This window comes from Acanthopagrus latus, chromosome 16 (assembly GCF_904848185.1).
Source record: "Acanthopagrus latus isolate v.2019 chromosome 16, fAcaLat1.1, whole genome shotgun sequence".
Classification (NCBI taxonomy): domain Eukaryota; kingdom Metazoa; phylum Chordata; class Actinopteri; order Spariformes; family Sparidae; genus Acanthopagrus; species Acanthopagrus latus.
In genome coordinates, this window is record NC_051054.1 from 479,289 (window position 1) to 499,500 (window position 20,212).

General features: G+C 46.6%; 1 protein-coding gene and 3 long non-coding RNA genes across 4 annotated transcripts; 3 read left to right on the forward strand and 1 right to left on the reverse strand.

Annotated features, from left to right (window-relative positions):
* Positions 1-865: 865 nt before the first annotated feature.
* On the forward strand, positions 866-4,097 carry LOC119004527. The gene is made up of 2 exons (XR_005070242.1): positions 866-999; positions 3,531-4,097. It is a non-coding gene; the product is annotated as an uncharacterized LOC119004527 (long non-coding RNA).
* Positions 4,098-4,420: 323 nt separating this feature from the next.
* Positions 4,421-19,622, reverse strand: tyro3 (TYRO3 protein tyrosine kinase). Its single transcript, XM_037071512.1, has 19 exons — positions 18,891-19,622; positions 17,399-17,582; positions 16,384-16,484; positions 16,124-16,294; positions 14,342-14,428; positions 13,996-14,111; positions 13,694-13,874; positions 12,919-13,061; positions 12,161-12,299; positions 11,949-12,072; positions 11,466-11,560; positions 10,160-10,255; positions 9,867-9,947; positions 9,671-9,763; positions 9,466-9,587; positions 9,263-9,372; positions 8,924-9,083; positions 8,629-8,765; positions 4,421-7,238 (listed from the first exon to the last, which is right to left on the reverse strand). Exons 1-19 carry the CDS (start codon positions 18,988-18,990, stop codon positions 6,803-6,805), a joined length of 2,676 nt encoding a protein of 891 aa, XP_036927407.1. The 5' UTR covers positions 18,991-19,622; the 3' UTR covers positions 4,421-6,802.
* LOC119004529 lies at positions 12,986-13,437 on the forward strand. The gene is made up of 2 exons (XR_005070244.1): positions 12,986-13,093; positions 13,225-13,437. It is a non-coding gene; the product is annotated as an uncharacterized LOC119004529 (long non-coding RNA).
* Positions 17,691-19,550, forward strand: LOC119004528. The gene is made up of 2 exons (XR_005070243.1): positions 17,691-18,176; positions 18,340-19,550. It is a non-coding gene; the product is annotated as an uncharacterized LOC119004528 (long non-coding RNA).
* Positions 19,623-20,212: the final 590 nt, after the last annotated feature.

Sequence of the window (20,212 nt, forward strand, 5' to 3'; positions counted from 1 at the left end):
TGCGCAGCCTCGGACGCCATCTTACTGCCGCCACCTGGTTCAAAACCCGTCGCGGCGGTCCGAGCACCGACACCGGAGGATCTGCTGTCCGTTATCTGCGGGGACGATCTGTGGAGCAGCGGGATCTGTTCATTTTCATCTCCACGTTGGACTATTTAACGGATCGTTAGACCGCATGTAGCTGAGGACGGACGCCATGATGACTCGGTCCACGGACAGAGACGTCTGGCTGCTCAGTTTAATAGCAGATCTCAGCTGCAGGTTTAAGAAACGCCATACATTTCATATTCCGGCGTAACGTTCAGAGCTTTATCATCAAAATCAGGGCAAAATCAGAAGCGTTTCCTGTTTGGACTCGAGCTCACATCATCATTCGGAGCTCAAGGGAGAGTCATGATCCATGACTTCTGTCTAGATGTCAGGATCTGCGGTTTATCACAACATGGCGACGAAATGGTTAACTCTGATGGTGGATGTGAAATCGTGCCTCTTCCTGACCGTTTCACCGTCATCATCACCATCATCATCAGCAGCTCCGCTTCACTGTGTTGGCACGGGTCGGTATTAATGGCGGCGGTCTCTCAACACGAACGCGTTTTGTTGCACTTTTGTGTTTGAGACTCATGAAACAGTGTTTCAGCTCAGGCCGCCATTTCAAACACCGGAGCTGCCTCAGATATTGTGACCGGGCGTCTGCAGGTTCGTCTGACTGTCACATTAACGAACTAACGGGACGGAGACACGTAGAGGAGCTGCTGTCAATCACAGCGGAGCTCCGCCATTAACTGCCGCTTTACGGCAGCCGTACGGCAACTCCCAGTGGACACAATACTTAGAATAGTTAAACCCAATGATCAGGACGATGTGTAGAAATGTCCCCGCTGCTGGTTCTGTAGAGACACGCGGCGGGAAGGGTGCGTTTCAGTGCGGTAATCGGTGCGGGAAACAAAATGGATGCCGAACCAAAGGCTTCAGCCATGATGGAGCTGCCGGCTGTAGGTGGGTTTTATTTACACCGGACAGGATTTAACCAGCTGGTTCTGAAGAATCATCAGAACGCAGCTTTACAGATCGGAACAGCAGCTCCTCTGAGATTCCTTTACACAGTGAACTCGTTACGTTACAGCGCATGCGCGATGAGCGAACGTCAAATAAGATGGCACGCGTCGTGCTTGTTCCAACATGTCTGTCCTGTGGGCAGGGCCGCAGCAGCAGGGTGGAGGTCCTGAGGTCCGGGCCCACACCAACACCACCATACATCCAGAACATTTTAAAGACTAAAGTGTAAATCTGTCAGGACAGCAGTCAGTCAGCGGCACACAGATGGAAACTGAAGAAGATAAGTGACAAAAGAACCAATTTGAACTGATCAAAGTTATTTATATGATTCTTTAGATAGATGACTTTATTAATCCACAAGGTGAATGTTACTGTCACAGTAGCATTTCACATAAAATCACAAAACACACAATGACACACAAAATAAACTCTGACTAAGGAACTAAAGAAATGACACCAGTTACAGATACAAACATACAAACACCTGCAACACTGAGACTAAAGAGGACAGACAGAATACGTAGAGTACAAAATAAGAGCAATGACATGAACACGTAATAACTATCAGTAATAAACAGTCACTTTACAGTTCAGTCGTTTTACTGTTAACAAACAATAACATGGTTCTTAAAACATTTAAGTCATTGTAAAGGTTAAAAACATCTGCTGCAACTATAATAAGTGTTTAGAAATGAACCACACAGTATTTATTAATAACTTTATGAGAAACAGCTGCCATCTTGTTTATAAAGCATTTTGTTGCTTGTTAACAGGGAAATGTCTTAAATAATGTTTAATTAACTATGTATGGGCTGTTTTAATTACATATAATTGTTCCTTTTAATGATATATAATAAAGTCTTGTCAAATATGTATTAAGATCAAAGATTCAGAATAAAATAGCGAGGATGTGGCTCATGCTAGCTACGTGTTAGCTCCCAGGCTAACAGCTGTGTTTAGCGTTAGCCGGGCGACTGTGCTCTCATTCAGAGCAGTGTAGTCCAGAAACTAGGTCGGATCAAATTCATGATGATAATGATATGTGACATTGAATCACAATGGCCTCACATCTTTGCTCATCTGTCAGGCGGTAAACGTGGCCGGCGGTATAAAATGGAGGCTGATGGCGTCTCGACTGAAGAGAGAAAAGCTTTTGTTGGACGTTGCGTCTTGTTGACCCACTTTCTCTCCAGAACTCAAGAGGACAGACACGAGCTGAAAACATGAAGTAAAATAAGTGAAGCAGAGTTATTGATCTGACGTGTGAAGGTGTCTCAGTGTCAGGAGAGAATCTGGGGGCGGAGCTTCACTCGACTCAGAGTTCTGTGACTGTTCGGGTTAAAGCAGCTCTGTGTGGTTTAAAGAAAAAGTTGAACCTCACTATTATAATATTAACAATATTAAAGGTAAATACAAACTGAACACTGCTTGAAGCTAGAAAGGTGGCAGGGTCCGCCACACGTAAACTATTCAAGCAGTATAAACTCTGTTTTCATGACTGAAGAAACAAACTGACCTTTAAGACATTTTACTTGTTTCTATGTGGCGGACCCCGCCACCTTTCTGTCTTCAAACAGAGTTGTGGGACCTTTATTCTCCTCTGAGAACATCTTGTTTATTCACTGACTTTGAATTTCTTCTATAAAAAACACACTGCTCCTTTAAAGATTTACTCGAGTGCAGCAGTAACTTACAGTTTTAAGTTTTTCTATTTCAAACTTTACCTCAGAGAGAAACAGTCTTTGTTTCGCCACTATTCTGATGACAGTTTCAGTTCTGATAATACTTTACACACTAAAACTTGAAAAGTTATAACTAAATGTTACTGACACATTAATGCTTCAGTATTATATTCTAATTTATTGATATTAAAGAATTGACACTCAGGAGCTATTTAAGAATAAAGAATCAGTACTGTTTATAGTTGTGTTACTGTGTGCTTACATGTAATGTAACTCTACTGGAGGGATCTGGAACATTAAACTTGTGAACTTCGTGCAGATAGAATTATTTAATTATTTTGATGTCATGTGTTCAACTTGTTTTCAGTGTGTCAGGAGCTAACTCGCTGCTAACGCGCTGTAGTTTGTGTCTTTGTGACGTTGTCGTCTCTCCAGCAGTGACCGGCGACTCCGGCCGGCTCAACTTGTTCCTCTGCGCTGGAGCGACGTGGCATCAAGCATCTCACACTGTTACTGGACCTCTGATATTCACAGGACTGTTTATGATGGAGCAGCTGTCATGTTGTTGCTGCCTGTCACACTACCTCAAACCCAGATGAAGAAAATATGAGTTATTAAAAACACTGTTTATTACAGCCAGCACCCCGTAACCTGCAGCCCTCCTCAGGTCCACCTTCCAGCTGTGGTTCAGGAGCTGATGAAGACACATGAGGGATCTCAGAAAGTCAATATTTTCATCTTCTGAAGGTTGACCGAACAGTTTGACATTTTACACTTCTTTCTCTACAGACTCGGCCAGGTGCTTCATTTCATTCAGAAGCTCGTCCCCTCCCCGTCCTCCCGTCACCAGGTTGGATGGAAGAACGTCCTGACTGGGACAGTTTGTACAGTTCAGCGCATGAAAACATCTTTGAAGAACATCAGGCAGCAGCGCCGAAGACTTGCGGGTTAAATCACAGCTTCAATAATTCAGTGAAGTTTATCGATGTTTAAAGGTGCAGTATGTAAGACTTCCAAACTAATGGCGGTTACTGTGGTGATCTGCTGCCCCCTAACTGTGGCTGATTCGATGAGATCAGTTTGTGTTGGAGCGACCCAAATCTCCCACAATTCTGGTCGGCCATCTTAAAACATCCTTTAATATCTGCAGTGAAGAGTCGTAACCAGAACCATGGATCAGGATGTTTGGACTTACACCAAATCACCATCACACTGTTAATGACTTGGTACTCTGTGAGAGGTTCAGTCAAGAGGTTTCTAATTTTGGAAACTAAATTCCAGCGTAGTTTCTGACCGATTGATTGATTCGTTTTGTGAACATGTCGTCAAACTAAACTTAAACTTCATAATCTGAGAGGTCGGCTGTCAGCTTGGTTCTCTTTGAGTTTACTGAAATAGTAATTCCCAAGATCCTGATCTGACTGAGTGTTTGTGGGACGGAACGGAAGAAGTTCGACCCGTGGATCGGGTCAGGATCTGTGAAATTAGGGCTGCAAATTTAATGGCACGTTGTTCTGCTGGCACATGTCAGGAAGCCATGTTTCCCAGCAGAACATCAAACGGCAACAAGACGGTTTTAATCTGAGTGTTGTGGAGCTGTGATGTGATGACGCGCAGCGGCGTGACACCAATGAACAGGTTCAACATCCTGAAGCTGCTGGAAGAACAAGAAACAGAACCAGTGGCACAATAACACTTTATTCATTGTGAAGAGTCCATACTGATCTGCAATCAGTGGTAGACAGACAGGTAAGGACAGGTCGGTCTGAGGCTTTTCATAATATCAACATATAAAACACGTGACGCAGTAAAACAAACGGTCCCTTGATATCCCGACATGACGGCGGCACGAGACTAACTTTACTACAGTTTAACAGTCAGAGTATAAACCAGTTAATCTCCAGGATCAATAACACCCAGAGCTCTACACAGTTACATCTCTGTAGTCCACCTGACTCAAATATACATGGTAGTGTTCATTCAGCAGGACTAAGCAGGTGTACAGTGGTCCCAACACGCTTCAAGTCATTAACAACATTAACAGCTTCAGTGTTAAAGCAGCAGTCAGGGCTGGAGCAACACACTGCAGGGGCCCCGGGCAGCACTGTGCTGTGGGCCCCATCAGACCCGTAAGACCCCATCACTCTGTTTAGTGAGGACTCAGCACAAGCACAACATCCAGGTGCATCTCAAAACATTATTATCATGGAAACTTTACTTTTTCATCTGTAAATTAATGAAAAAATTGAAGCTTTCATATCTTCCAGATTGATCAGATACAACATGAAATATTTCAAAACTTTTTTGTTTTAATTTTGATGGTTTCAGTTTGCAGCTCATGAAAATTCTCAAACATCTCAAAATAATAGAAATATCACAGAAGAACAATCAAAAGGATTCATGAGACAGAAACGTCGACCTTCTGAAAATGTTCATTTGAGAACTTTTTGCTCCTTTTGCAGCTTTACAACCAATAAAGTCTTGAAATATTTCACTATGTGTAAATAAGAACAGAACAACAGAATAATGTTTTGAGATTTACCTGTGAACTGAAATAATAAAGTTCTTAACATTAGATCTTAACTGAAGGAAAGTTATCACGGCTGCACTTATTGATTAATCTGGCCACGAAACGCCAGAAAATGAAAGTAAGACGTGTTCAGAGACGTTTACGACCCGACCGGCTTCTTTCACACTGAAGCTGGAAACAGACACGAGCTGCTGCAGATCACCTCATGTTTCTGGTCAATGTATCAGCAGATCAGCACTAAACTAAATATTAAATCAGTTATTAAGGCAGTTTGTGAGGTTTTACCAATAATCAATAACCATTAATCATCACTGGAAGCCACAGTCGCTGTCCACAAGGAGTTACAGTCTCAGTCTAAACATCAGACAGTTATTGAGTAACTGATCTTTAGTTTCGTGTCATTACAGAAAAATATTAGCAGATTATAGATCAGCTGATCAGCAAATTTATTGACGAGTTGCTTCAGCTGCGTGTTAAAGAAACCATCAGAATCACAGCCTGTCACGCGGACGTCACCTCTGATCAGCGTTACTGATAGTAAAGTACAGAAAGACAACATTAAAGGAACAGTTCACCCAAAAATGTAAAATCATTTCATTTCTGGAGCTTCACAGCCGCAGCAGCTGGAGACTTGATGTAAACATCAGACGTCTCCAACATCGTCTGCTGTGATCGCAGTCTGCAGGAGGGAACACATCACTAACTGATCTCAGACCAGATCTACACCTTCAGTAAGATGAAGTCTTCTCTGCAGCTGCTGAGCTCAAAACGTTGTAACAGTGTGACTAACATGTTTTCACATCAGTCTGGGATCTCGGGGCGTCTGGAGATCAGCATCCATCATTTTAATTATCAAAACAGAAACACAGCAGGCGGTCGATCACAGGAGCTTTCAGCCTCTTCGCACCATGTAGCATCTTAGCAACAGGTGTTTTTTGTCTGGCTGAGTGTCGGCTCCCTGAGGGAACAGTGGGAGCACCCTGTTCTCAAACATTAGTCGGTTGGACCTTAAAGTACTGGTACCAGGCTGTCCAAACATTTATACTGAATGATCCATCAAAAGAGAAATAATCCACCGTCAGACTGCGGATCATGTGACGCTGCAGTCAGTCCGTCAGCGAGTCGCTGTGTAGATGATACAACATCACAGCGACCGCTTCAGTCTTTATGCTACGCTTGGCTAACGTGTTACCTGTGGTCAGCCGGGGTTCATTTTCTTCTCTGATTCAGCAAGTTTCATCAAATGTTGTTAAATTCTTCCAGACGGAAACTCGAAGGATTAAACTGTTAAAACTGCCGAGTCAGCACCAGAACACCAGAGTTCACAGTAACTGGATGAAGTGGGACCCAGTGTGTCCTCACAGGTACTGTGTGTGTGTGTGTGTGTGTGTGTGTGTGTGGTGAACATGTAATCAGATTACTTTCAGCACCAGTGGGACAGTGTGTACCTTCAGTCTCCACCCGCCTGCTGCTGCTCTGGGAAGTAAGAGGAGCGTCTCTCTGAGGAGCGCTGTGATTGGCCGGCCTCTGGTCAGACGTTAATGACGATGTCGTCATCATCGTCCTCTCTGACCTCATCCTGTAAAGTGTCCATATCGTCCCCCCTCCTCCCGGCTCCTCCCGGCTCCTCGCCCTCCTCGGGGCCTCCACAGGGCCCGATGATGTACCTGTAGTCTCCTCCGATGGCGAGCGCCACCCCCGAGCCCACCATCAGCCAGTCCTTCTCCTCGTCCTCTGCACGCCGCTGCCAGGGGACGCTCCAGCTCGGGCCCCCGGTTGCCTCCTCGGGCCCCGGGACCCCTGCTGCACCCCCCTCATCCCCTTCTAGGTTGACATAGTGCAGGGGCTCCTTCAGTGGGGGGGCGGGGGACAGGCTGAGCCACAGCGCCTCCAGCTGGACCACCAGGTGCTGGAAACTGGGTCGACACTTAGGGACCGGACTCCAGCAGCTGTGCATGATCTCATAACTGACAGACACCACAGAAGAAGAATGAGGGGGTCAACAATAAACTGTGTGTGTGTGTGTGTTTCAGTGTGTGTGTGTGTGTGCGTGTGTGTTTCAGTGTGTGCGTGTGTGTGCGTGTGTGTTTCAGTGTGTGCGTGTGTGTGCGTGTGTGTTTCAGTGTGTGCGTGTGTGTGCATGTGTGTTTCAGTGTGTGCGTGTGCATGTGTGTTTCAGTGTGTGTGTGTGTGTGTGTGTGTGCGTGTGTGTGTGTGTGTGTTTCAGTGTGTGTGTGTGCATGTGTGTTTCAGTGTGTGTGTGTGTGTGTGTGTGTGTGCGTGTGTTTCAGTGTGTGTGTGTGTGTGCATGTGTGTTTCAGTGCGTGTGTGTGTGTGTGTGTGTTTCAGTGCGTGTGTGTGTGCATGTGTGTTTCAGTGTGTGTGTGTGTGTGTGTGCGTGTGTGTGTTTCAGTGCGTGTGTGTGTGCACGTGTGTTTCAGTGTGTGTGTGTGTGTGTGCGTGTGTGTGTGTGTGTGTTTCAGTGCGTGTGTGTGTGCATGTGTGTTTCAGTGTGTGTGTGCGTGTGTTTCAGTGTGTGTGTGTGTGTGTGTGAGTGTGTGTGTTTCAGTGCGTGTGTGTGTGCAAGTGTGTTTCAGTGTGTGTGTGTGTGTGTGTGTGTGCTGTGTGGTGTGTGTGTGTTTCAGTGCGTGTGTGTGTGCATGTGTGTTTCAGTGTGTGTGTGCGTGTGTTTCAGTGTGTGTGTGTGTGTGTGTGTGTTTCAGTGTGTGTGTGTGTGTGTGTGTGTGTTTCAGTGTGTGTGTGTGCATGTGTGTTTCAGTGTGTGTGTGTGTGTGTGTGTGTGCGTGTGTGTGTGTGTGTGTTTCAGTGCGTGTGTGTGTGCATGTGTGTTTCAGTGTGTGTGTGTGTGTGTGTGTGTGTGTGCGTGTGTTTCAGTGTGTGTGTGTGTGTGCATGTGTGTTTCAGTGCGTGTGTGTGTGTGTGTGTGTTTCAGTGCGTGTGTGTGTGCATGTGTGTTTCAGTGTGTGTGTGTGTGTGTGTGCGTGTGTGTGTTTCAGTGCGTGTGTGTGTGCATGTGTGTTTCAGTGTGTGTGTGTGTGTGTGTGTGTGTGCGTGTGTGTGTGTGTGTGTTTCAGTGCGTGTGTGTGTGCATGTGTGTTTCAGTGTGTGTGTGCGTGTGTTTCAGTGTGTGTGTGTGTGTGTGTGTGTTTCAGTGTGTGTGTGTGTGTGTGTGTGTGTGTGTGCGTGTGTGTTTCAGTGCGTGTGTGTGTGCATGTGTGTTTCAGTGCGTGTGTGTGTGCATGTGTGTTTCAGTGTGTGTGTGTGTGTGTGTGTGCGTGTGTGTTTCAGTGCGTGTGTGTGTGCATGTGTGTTTCAGTGTGTGTGTGTGTGTCTCACATGTCGTCTCGGCAGTCTGGAGGTTTCTTCAGTCGTTCTCCTTTGATCAGGAACTCGTAGATCTCTGAGTTCTCCACACCGGGGTACGGAGTCTGGCCCCGAGTCATGATCTCCCACATCGTCACGCCAAACGCCCACTGATGCGAACACACACACACACACACACACACCAGTATTATTTAAATCCTGCTGTACTGTGTAACTTCCTGTTTTACTTGTATGATTCTTGACTTTTGCAGTACTTTTCCTTCCAGGTGGAAGGTGTGTGCGTGTGTGTGTGTGTGTGTGTTTGTACCACGTCACTCTGTGTGGTGTACACATTGTCAGCCAGACTCTCCAGAGCGATCCACTTCACAGGCAGTTTAGAGACTGAACCCTGTCTGTAGTAATCTCCACTGTAGATCTTCTTAGACAGGCCGAAGTCCGCCACACACACCGTCATGTTCTCGTCCAGCCTGGCACACACACACACACACACACACAGTTCATTAGTTTAATGATAACAATAATAACAATAACAATAATAATAATAATAATAATGTTGAAGGAAGAACAAGCTCAGACACAAACACAAACATTAATGGATGAAGTGACTCTGTGGTGTCGGTGCGATCTGATTGGTGGACTGACTGACATGCAGTTTCGGGCGGCGAGGTCTCTGTGGATGATGTTCCTGCTGCTCAGGTACTCCATCCCCCGAGAGATGTCCAGCATGAACTGCAGCAGAGTCTGCAGAGACAAGTCCTGAAGGACGGACACACAGGACGAGTCACACTCTGCTCATCCAATCACTTCACTTCCTCTAACAGCATCTGTACGTTCTGTGTGTTCTCTTACAAACGGATGTTCTCCCAGTCTGGACAGCAGCAGGAATGTGTGCAGGTCTCCATGCTTCATAAACGGGAGAACCACCATCGGGATCGGCAGCCGCTGGCCAGGACGCCGGTGAAGACTCACTCCTATTGGACAGGCCATACTGTCAATCAAAACCAGCTGAGCTTTGACCCCGGTCCTGTGATGTGTGTTACTGTGTGTGTGTTACCGATGAGCTGGATGACGTTGGCGTGGTGAAAGTCCTTCATGTAGGCCGCCTCCTTCAGACACTGCTCGATGTCACATGATGAGGTGATGTCAGCTGTGACACACACACACATACACACACACACCATCAGTCAGTCTGCACTTCCTGTTAGCACACTCACCAGCAGACACCACAGAAGAAGTAACACCAGACTCACATTTCAGTACTTTGACTGCCACCTTCTGGACAGACGAGTCCTCCGTCTTCAGGAACGCTTCACGCACCGAGCCAAACTCACCTGCACAGACACACACACACACAGTTATTGAGTACCTGCCAAGTGTAAATGTTGTTAGCTAGTTAGCTCTGTATCGGGCTATCACCTGTACCTGACCCGTCCAGGAGCCAGAACTGTTCTGTCTGACAGATATAAACTTGATATAAACTCATATGAACTCTAATATGGCAGAATTCAAACATCGCTGCAGTCCTGCTGTGTTCAGGTGTCACCTTTCCCCAGCATGTGTCCCAGTGTCAGCAGCCTCTCTGGGATCAGGACGTCCTGCAGTTTGTTCTTCAGGTCGTCGTTTATACCCAGACTGTCCACTAGAGGGACACACACACACACACACACACACACACACACACACACACACGGATAACATAACCAAGACACAATAATAATAATAATAATAATAATAATAATAATAATAATAATAATAATAATAATAATATATATTCAGTAGACTCTCCAACGATCATCAGGACCGACAGTTTGTCTGTCTTCTTATATTTCTTGTTTGCTATTAAACAAAAAAACACAATAAAAAGGTTTAAAAAAGGAGGATCTGAATCGTGGCAACACAACCAGAGACGTCGTCTTTTCATCACACACATTCCAGTCTTGTCAAAACCTGCTGCCTACATTACCCACAATGCACCTAGAACATGTGTTATGCCATTAGCCACTATGGTGTCCTGCAACAGAGATGAGGAGTAGCTTCTCCACAGCAACACATCTGACTTGGTTTCTAACTTGTCGTCAGGATTTATACAACTTTCAGACCCCATCAGTGGAACTCTACCACACCTGGAAACACCTGGAAACACCTGGAAACACCCACTGAGGTGTAAATCAGTTTCACTTTGTTCAATGTCATAAAATGACTCATCAGACTCTGTTTCATGTTTCCTTACATGTAAATGCTTCCAGTGAGGTCTGAGTTCTGATATCAGATCAGTTTAGTGCCCAGAAGAACGATATGGATCAGTTCATCCCGACCGGAACAAACAGATGAAAGGAAGGAGCAGAAGAGTTCCTGTTAGACAGCCAGAGAACATTTTAGATTCTGAGAGTCTAAAATAACTAAATGTAGTTAAACTGCAGCTGCAGTTCAGCCTGTCGACCACCAGAGGTCTCCCTCACTGCACTCAGTCTCCGAAGAACAGTTTCATCAGTGGTGATCAGTCACAGTTACAGGAACTCTCTGACTCTGCTGTTGTGTGCGGTCAGACGGTTGGATCTTATTGGCTGAGAGGCAGCAGGTAAATACAGGCTGGCTGAGGTGAGTTCATCAATACAGGTAGCAGTGTTTTCTGTCAACAGACTGAAGGACGTCTCACTTTCCTGTAACTCCAACATCAGCACAGACAGAGTCCAACTGACATTCAGCTCTGGAGGTAAAACAAACATCTGACTGAAAGTTTAGAGAACGACAGCTCTCACTTTGTAGTCGAGATCAAACCTGATGCCAAGTTCAGATTTCTGTCTTGTTAAACAACACAATTTCATTGGCTGTATTAAAATCTCACTCACATGTCGACTCCTGCAGATCAGAACTGGTTCTGTTGAAGGACCGAGCCGCCGTGAAGGAAACAGAACTCTCAGGGCCCGGAGGCTTAAAGGCTGAACTGAAGGAGAGAAGACAGGAGGACAGTTTCAGGTTCAGCCTGACTGAAAGTAAGACACACGTCCGTCCGTACGTGTTGAATCAGCTGTTCAAACTTCACATCAGCACCTGACAGCTGATCTGCAGACGACATCAGACTGGTGTTCTTCTAGATTGTTCTTACATTGTCACTGAATCCCACGTTCAGACCCAAACAAACACGTCCGTCACTAACTACGGTCTGACTTCCTGTCTGTGGCCCTTCAGTTCCTACTGAATGTTTAAAAGCACAAATCTATATTTCATGTTTCTGTGTGCTCCTGGCGGCAGGACGCTGTTTGTAGGATTCACTGTTGGTTTCAGTCTGAACATGAGATCAGCAGATGAATGTTATGATAATTGTTTTCTACCCAAACTGCGTCTCCTTCCCACGGCGGTGAGCGATGACGGCGAGCAGCAGTCCGACCACGGTGGCAACCAGCAGGCCGAGAAGCAGACCGACCCACATGTGGCTCCGTTGGACCTGGACCTGGACTGAGGGGCCAGCAGAGGGTCGATAAACATGTGGTAAAAACTAAAATCAGACAGCAGAGCAGTGACATCACATTCAGGTGCTGTTTACCTGAGGCGGGCAGCACCAGCACCGGGGGGCTCCAGGGTCCACAGCCCACTGAGGTGCAGGCTGACACCTGGAAGGAGGCGTTGAAGAAGCGTCCTCCTCCCGACAGCTGAGCCGAGTTCTCCTTAAACAGCAGAGGCTCCTGAACACACAGGGAACAGCGTCAGAGGAGAGTGAGCAGCTGGTCCAGGACCTGCTGCCAGTTCTGCACGTTCAGTGTTTGAGTCAACCTGGACGAATCATCAGAACATATCTGAACCCTGAAGGACAGAAGTCAAGTAGAACTCCCATGGTGCAGTTCACTCACACACAGTCAATCACAGAGCTTCATGTTGCTGCTTGTACACAAACACCACTACAGGTCCAGTTCTGTAATACTACCACAGTAATGGATTACACTATCAGACGGACAGAGAGGCGTGCGTCTCAGCTGCACAGGGACGTGACAGAACCCAACTGGTTCTGGACTCGAGGCGTCTCCTGCTGGTGAAACTGGACTTCAGAGCAGGACGTCAAGAGGACGAGATGGAAAGAAGCTTGTTGCTGCGCTGATACTGAGTTAAGTTCTACGATTGTACAGTCACTAGTTCTGATGAGAAGAGTCACAGTCATACCAACAGGTCGTACATGAAGAGTAATCTATTACACTTCCTGGATAACCTGCCCAAACCATGAAGGTCTCACACACACACACACACACACACACACACACACACACAAAAACAACAAACCAGTCCACACACCAAAACACTCACACTCACCTGTGGTTCTCCTCCCAGAGTCCACTGAACCTTGTAGGCCAACAGTTTCCCCTGCAGCTCGTCGTCCTTCAGCTTGGCCCAGTTCAGAGACAGCTGCTGCTCCGACAGATCAAACGTCAGGTTCCTGGGGGCCGCCGACGGCACTGAGGACGCCATGACACACAGTCGTCAACAGGTACGTGATTTCTCCTCATGCTGAAACTGTGTACAGCTGCTTCTAATGCTATGCTAACATTAACATAAGAACCAATGCTACTCATGCTATGAACATGACTCTCTGATGACATGCAGCTCTCCTTCCTACAGATCTGTGACCTCACAGGTCTGAAGTCAGTGTCACAGTTCAGCCTGCAGGGGGCGCTGCAGAGACTGCAGGCAGCAGCAGAGTCCTTTCATATGGATTGAGGCCACAGACAAAAGCTGATTGTACGGGGAGGACTGGAATCTACTGGATCACCTCCAGCTGGACCACACACACACACACACACACACACACACACACACACACACACACACACACACACAAAAACAACAAACCAGCTCCCAGCTAGCAACTATTGAAGCTCACAGTAAACAGGAAGCCAGCAGACAGCAGGATCTCTGCAGTTATTTATCATTCTTACATTTGTTTTGATTAAAACTTTTCATGGTTTCTGTATCAGTGAACAAACTGTTTACAAAACCAGAACCTCCATCAAGATGTATTTAGAGGAATAATGCTGCTCCACAGAATGTAGTTTATTTTAGAATTAACACCTATATCCACGTCACTTACCCGCCTCGAGAGTGGTGAAGTGCAGCCAGGGGGAGAAGGGCGACGCCCCCACCTCGTTCACACAGGACACCCTGACGCTGTAGTTGGAGTGACTCCTCAGACCGGACAGAACCTGAAGGTGAGGAGGAACCACGACCTCCTTCTGAGGGAGGTCCCACCTCCGGACCGAACGCCTCGACAGCTGAGGAGTAGTAGAAGTAGAAGAAGAAGAAGAAGAAGACTATTATCATTTTCAATCAGGCCACTGGAGTGTGTGTGTGTGTGTGTGTGTGTGTCTGTGTGTGTGTGTGTGTGTGTGTTACCTGGAGGATGCAGGTAGACAGCTCAGAGTGTCCCATGAATCCTGGTTTCCATGACAACGTGACATTGTCGTCCACCATCCTCAGAACCTGCAGCTCAATCGGAGCTGCAGGTAACACTGAGAGAAAGAGAGCCCCGCCCCCAGAGAGTTACCATCCAATCACAGCTCAGCAACAGTTCCAACTAGTTCCAGCAGGTGCGTCAGTGTTTGGAGCTGCTTCTAGCATCATGTCATGCTAACATTAGCACTAGGATCCATTGCTTGTGCAAACTTTCTGAATAACACAATAAATAATATAATCTTCTTAGTAAATGTAGCAGCTGACTGACTCCAGCAGGTAAACTCACCTTTAATGTGAACGGTTCCAGTTCTAGAGACTGAGATTCCTCTGGCATTCTTCGCTTCACAGTAGAACTTCACACTGACGTTCACTCCTACAGACAGACAATTACGAGGTGGTGTAATATTGATCACTTTGATTCCTTCAGCAGTGCTACCTGCCGTCCACACAAGTCGTTTTCTTCAGCCCTGCCTGATGTGAGTGCAGTGGTGGAGAGTAACTAAGTACATTTACCTCCATGTAACCTGCGACCAGCCAATAAGGGATCAATACGTGACATTACTTTCACTGATTTAGAGGGAAATGTTCCTTTAAGGCCCCAGTTGCTGTAAAACAACACGACTCACTGACAGGAAACACTGTGTGCGTGTGTGTGTGCGTGTGTGTTTCCATTTCCCGGCACGGTGGATCTATTTATAAGAAAAAATCAATTGGAGAGAAGAAACCACAGGATGAACACCTGAACCAACGCAACAGAGAAAGAATGTCTCTTATTTTGATAGTTTTGTCCTCACTTCCTGTCACTTCAGAGGAAGATGAATGAAGGCAGACAGACAGGTGAGGACAGAGAGACAGACAGGTGAGAAGAGAGAGCGAGACAGGTGAGAAGAGAGAGCGAGAGAGCGAGAGAGAGAGAGACAGGTGATGAGAGAGAGAGAGAGAGACAGGTGAGGAGAGAGAGAGAGAGAGAGACAGGTGATGAGAGAGAGAGAGAGAGACAGGTGAGGAGAGAGAGAGAGAGAGAGACAGGTGAGGAGAGAGAGAGAGAGAGAGAGACAGGTGAGGAGAGAGAGAGAGAGAGAGAGACAGGTGAGGAGAGAGAGAGAGAGAGAGAGAGAGACAGAGAGAGAGAGAGACAGGTGAGAAGAGAGAGAGAGAGAGACAGGTGAGGAGAGAGAGAGAGAGAGAGAGAGAGAGACAGGTGAGGAGAGAGAGAGAGAGAGACAGGTGAGGAGAGAGAGAGAGAGAGAGAGAGACAGAGAGAGAGAGAGAGAGAGAGACAGGTGAGGAGAGAGAGACAGGTGAGGAGAGAGAGAGAGAGAGGTGAGGTGAGGAGAGAGAGACAGGTGAGGAGAGAGAGACAGGTGAGGAGAGAGAGAGAGACAGGTGAGGAGAGAGAGACAGGTGAGGAGAGAGAGAGAGAGAGGTGAGGAGAGAGAGACAGGTGTTGAGAGAGAGAGAGAGAGGTGAGGAGAGAGAGACAGGTGAGGAGAGAGAGAGAGAGAGAGACAGGTGAGGAGAGAGAGAGAGAGAGAGACAGGTGAGGAGAGAGAGAGAGAGAGAGACAGGTGAGGAGAGAGAGAGAGAGACAGACAGGTGAGGAGAGAGAGAGAGAGAGAGAGAGAGAGAGACAGGTGAGGAGAGAGAGAGAGAGAGACAGACAGGTGAGGAGAGAGAGAGAGAGAGAGAGAGAGAGAGAGAGAGAGAGAGAGAGAGAGAGAGAGAGAGAGAGAGAGAGAGAGACAGACAGACAGGTGAGGAGAGAGAGAGAGAGACAGACAGGTGAGGAGAGAGAGAGAGAGACAGACAGGTGAGGAGAGAGAGAGACAGACAGACAGGTGAGGAGAGAGAGGGACAGATTTGTGGTTCACTGGGACTCCACCCGTCAGGACTGACCTTTGGGTTACTTCCAGCGCTCACATGTGCATGACTCACCTGGCTGGGCCGGGTCGGGGTGAGGCAAACATCATCTGAGCAGCAGAGGTGGGGAAGAATCCTACATTTCCCATGATGCACCTTAAAAGGATTTCAGCATCGTCTTCCAGTGTAAGACGGGAGGTTTTCTCACCTTGGACCTGGAGGACCGACGGGGATGGTCTGGGCTCTCCCTCGTGGACTCCTCCCAGGAACCACTGGACCTCCACGGGCTCAGGGGGACCGACGGCACCACAGGTGAGGTTGAAGGGAACGTTGGGGAATGTCGCCACGTCCTGCGGCTCCTGGACGAAGTGCGGGACGCCTGCAGGAGACAGGAAGTGAAGAGTTACTGAAGAGTCCAAACACAGACACACCTGTGAGACAGACAGCAGGTGCGTTCACTGTCCTCACCTTCCACTGTGATCCAGGCCCGTTCAGAGGAGAACGTCAGGTCGTGGAACTCCACCTCACACCAGTACTGACCCGCATCCTGCTGCTGGACTGACTTCACACTGGAGACAAGAACCGATGGAATGTTAGTACATCAACCAGAACCAGAAACAAAACTGGAACCGCAAACTTACTGGAATCAGAATCTCAACAAGGACTAGAAAACAGAAGTAGCAGCCGAACTGGAACCAGAACGTCAACCAGAACCAGAACCTTAAAGGGAACTACGAACTAAACTGGAACCAGAAACCAGACAGCTGGTTGGAAAACAAAAGTTAAAAGTGAGAACTACAGAAGAGGAACCGTGGTTCTGATGGTGGTCCTGAGTGCAGTTCTGTGGGTGGTTCTGAGTGTAATTCTGTGGGTGGTTCTGAGGTGGTTTCCTTTCTTTGTGTCCAGGAATCTGAGTGTTAAGCTGATTAACCTGCTCCTGCTCACACTGATCTGAGGTCAGCCCTTCGCTCACATTCAGCCAGTTTAAACACTCCCAGAGTAAAGAATCCTGATCTCACATCAGCTATCAGAGCGGATCAGTTTTCCCAGAGGCCTCTGAAGCTGTGAGCCCGGCCGCTGGAATCCTGACGGTGAACTGATCTGAAGTGTTTGCTGCAGAGGACGGAGGGACGGTGCGTTCACTGACCGTCAGATCATTAAACTCAATCCAACTCAATGTGAGGGAGGTGTAGCAGGAGTAAAGGAGGTGTGAGGGAGAAGTAGGAGGAGTAAAGAAGGTGTAAGGGAGGTGTAGGAGGAGGAAAGGAGGTGTAGGAGGAGAAGCAGTCGCTCGCCTGTATTTACTGTGAATGTTTGTTGAACCATCAAACAGAGCAGACACACTGACCTCCCACCAGACTTTATGTTGTTTTTAACCCGTTTAACACGTTTGAAACTGAGACAACGTTTAGACCTTCTCTGATATTCTTTAGATTCTCTCCTGCTTCCATTGATTGATGTATTGATTGATGTATTGATGAACCTGTGGTAGGTCTCCCAGTGCTGCTCTCCCAGTGTGATGAACATCTGGTCGGTGCTGTACAGTTTCTCTCCGTCCTTCATCCACACGATGTCCGGCTCCGACACCCCCTGGACGGCACAGCCGAGCCGAGCCGCGTTCCCCTGAGACACCGTCTGATTGGACGGGTGCTTCGTGAACAACACACCTGCAGGAGAGACGAGAGGCTGTTACACCACTGAAGAAGAAGAGGACGGCATCGTTAAAAGAGCTTCAGTCAATTTCAATTGAGCCTCTTTGGCTCATACTTTGACACTTTGACAAAAGAAGAAGAAGAAGAAATGTCTCCATGGTGTTAATAACAATATAACTTTCAACTCGTCCCTTCATTCAGTCCACAGGACGTCTTCTTCTGCTGTCTAACTAAACGATCAGTGTCGCAGCAGACGGTCTGAAACCAACATGGCCGACTTTAACTGATCACTGCAGCTCCTCCAGTCAGACTCAGTGACATCATCAACCGTCAGCTGCCGCCTGCGACAAAGATCTGACACACATCACATCCCTCCACTGATGACATCACCAGGCATCCAACACTGAGCCGGTGGTGATGTCATCATACGCCTCCAGCCACCATTTTACTTTAATATGTCAAGCTACCTCTGTGCAGTGCATTATGGGAGAGCAGCATCCATCACTCTGAATAAACACACACACACACACACACACACACACACACACACACACAGTGTGACTGAGTCTGCAGGTCAGCATCACGTGACCTCTGACCTCCTCACTACAGGTGGGTTAAATCAGACACATTAGTGGTGAAAGTTTCAAACCATGAAATTGTTTTTTGATAAGAAAAAGCTAATAAATAGAATTGTTCGGACACCACGTCACGTGTTTGCACAAACAAAATAATTCATCAAGAAAACAAAATAAAACACAAAACCTCCGTTTAGTCTGTTACAGGTCCAGCTGTTGGCAAAGTGTTCTGGTGATAAAGCCTCTGTGGGCTCACATTCCCTCATGTTGCCTCAGAAACTGCCGTGAAGCTGCACTTTGGCCAGTGAACGCAGTTAAACTCTGCGGCCAGAGTTCTGGCACCAAACTCCGTTCGGAAAAGGCTGAAATTCAGATGCCTTTGCTTTTTAGCTCGTTTCTGTTGAAGAACAGACACAACTCGGACTTCTTTAAGTTTGCACTTGTCTCCTGCTTGATTCGTCATCGACACATCAAACTAACAGCGACTTATTCTGATGACATTTTGAGTTGTTTACTGATTCAGATGCTCGCAAACAGGATCCGGCTGCACTCCGAGAGTCGCAGTCAACTGAAGAGAAGTTTGACATCAGATCAGCTGCAGCTCGGTGGATTTATTCAAAGAGTTCATCAGATTCAAACGTACGACGGAAACTTTAAATTCACAAGAAGAAGAAAAGAAGCCACATGTCAAAACATTCTGGACTGACGAATAAACTCCGAACCACGAACTGGCCCGGTGAACACTCACCGTGTCCGCAGCTGCCTCCGGGACTCCGGGACAAAAACACAAGAACCCACAGAACCAGCTTCATCTTCTCATTCTGTGGATGTGAAACCGTCATCCGCATGAACCGGGTCAGTTCGGCTCGGCTCCTCTCCCTCACTGAAGCCTCATCTCCAGCCGGACAAACAGGATGTCCACCGGAGAAACGACTGGGTCCAGCGGTCCGGACCAGAACATGTTAAACTCATACAGTCGGATCCAAGTCGCTGAGGAACAAACTGCTGATTAAAGATGAAAGTTCGCCTCCTTCGTGTTCCGCTCAGGAGAGAAAACACAGAGCTGGTGTAACTTTGGACCAGCAGCAGAACCTCGCGTCCCGCCGCGGCTCGTCTCAGGCACAAAATGGCGTCAAGGCAGCGATATTACAGCACCACGACACCGGAAATCAACCGCCTTCAAAAATAAAAGACGCTCATATTTTGAAAAACAGATTTTAAATATTTTACGTACAACTTGTATTTAATTTGAACGTTTATATTTCATACATATTGACTGAATCAGTAACATAAGTCATTAAAAAAACAAATATCAGAAGCCTTACTGGTCAGTTTATATTTCACTTGTAATAGAGACATTTAGTTTTCAACAATTTCTGTCATTCATTAATAAACAACTATTTACATATATCATTTACAAATATTATTTATTTTATTTTCTAACTGGTAGCTCATAGAATACTGACACGAAACAGCAACGTGTATCATTTTAATGTTAATTTCATACACGTTATGCTTTTATTCTGTCAATCATCTCAGATGGTAATTACAAAAAAATTCAACTATAATAAATACAATAATAAAATCAATCAGTTAATTGTTTAGGAATAACCGGAAGTTCACTTTATATTCCGTCTAGCTTCACACCGGTCGGTCTCGCTCCCTGAGGAATGTGGAGGGGAGGTGTGTGTATGTGCGTGTGTGTGTGTGTGTGTGTGTGTGTGTGTGTGTGTGTGAACGACAAGACTCACTGCGCATGACCGCCACCTGGTGGTGTGACATCAGAGCTGTATACTGTGAGCGAGCAGATCATCACGATCACTGTTTTCGTCTGATTGATGAGAAAATCAGTTCATTTAAAAATGTAAAGTAACTAGTAACTGAAGTTATCTGATAAATGTAGTAGAGTAGAAAGTACATCACTGTATGTAACAGAGTAGAAGTATAACGTTGATCAAATGAAACCATCAGAGCACCTTGAATCAAGATTAAGTCCAGAGCTTGAGTGAATGTATTTAGTTACTTTTCATCACTAATAATACGTTTGTAATGAAAGAAAGTGAATTAAGC

Bases quoted from the DNA above. Each gene is read 5' to 3' on its own strand.
- tyro3 (XM_037071512.1), bottom strand. From the start codon at position 18,990: ATGCGGATGACGGTTTCACATCCACAGAATGAGAAGATGAAGCTGGTT. The intron at 10,256-11,465 runs GTGAGTGAGATT...GTGTCCCTCTAG, and splicing joins TGATCTGCAGGAGTCGACAT to TGGACAGTCTGGGTATAAAC. The intron at 8,766-8,923 runs GTACAAACACAC...TGTTCGCATCAG, and splicing joins ACACCACACAGAGTGACGTG to TGGGCGTTTGGCGTGACGAT.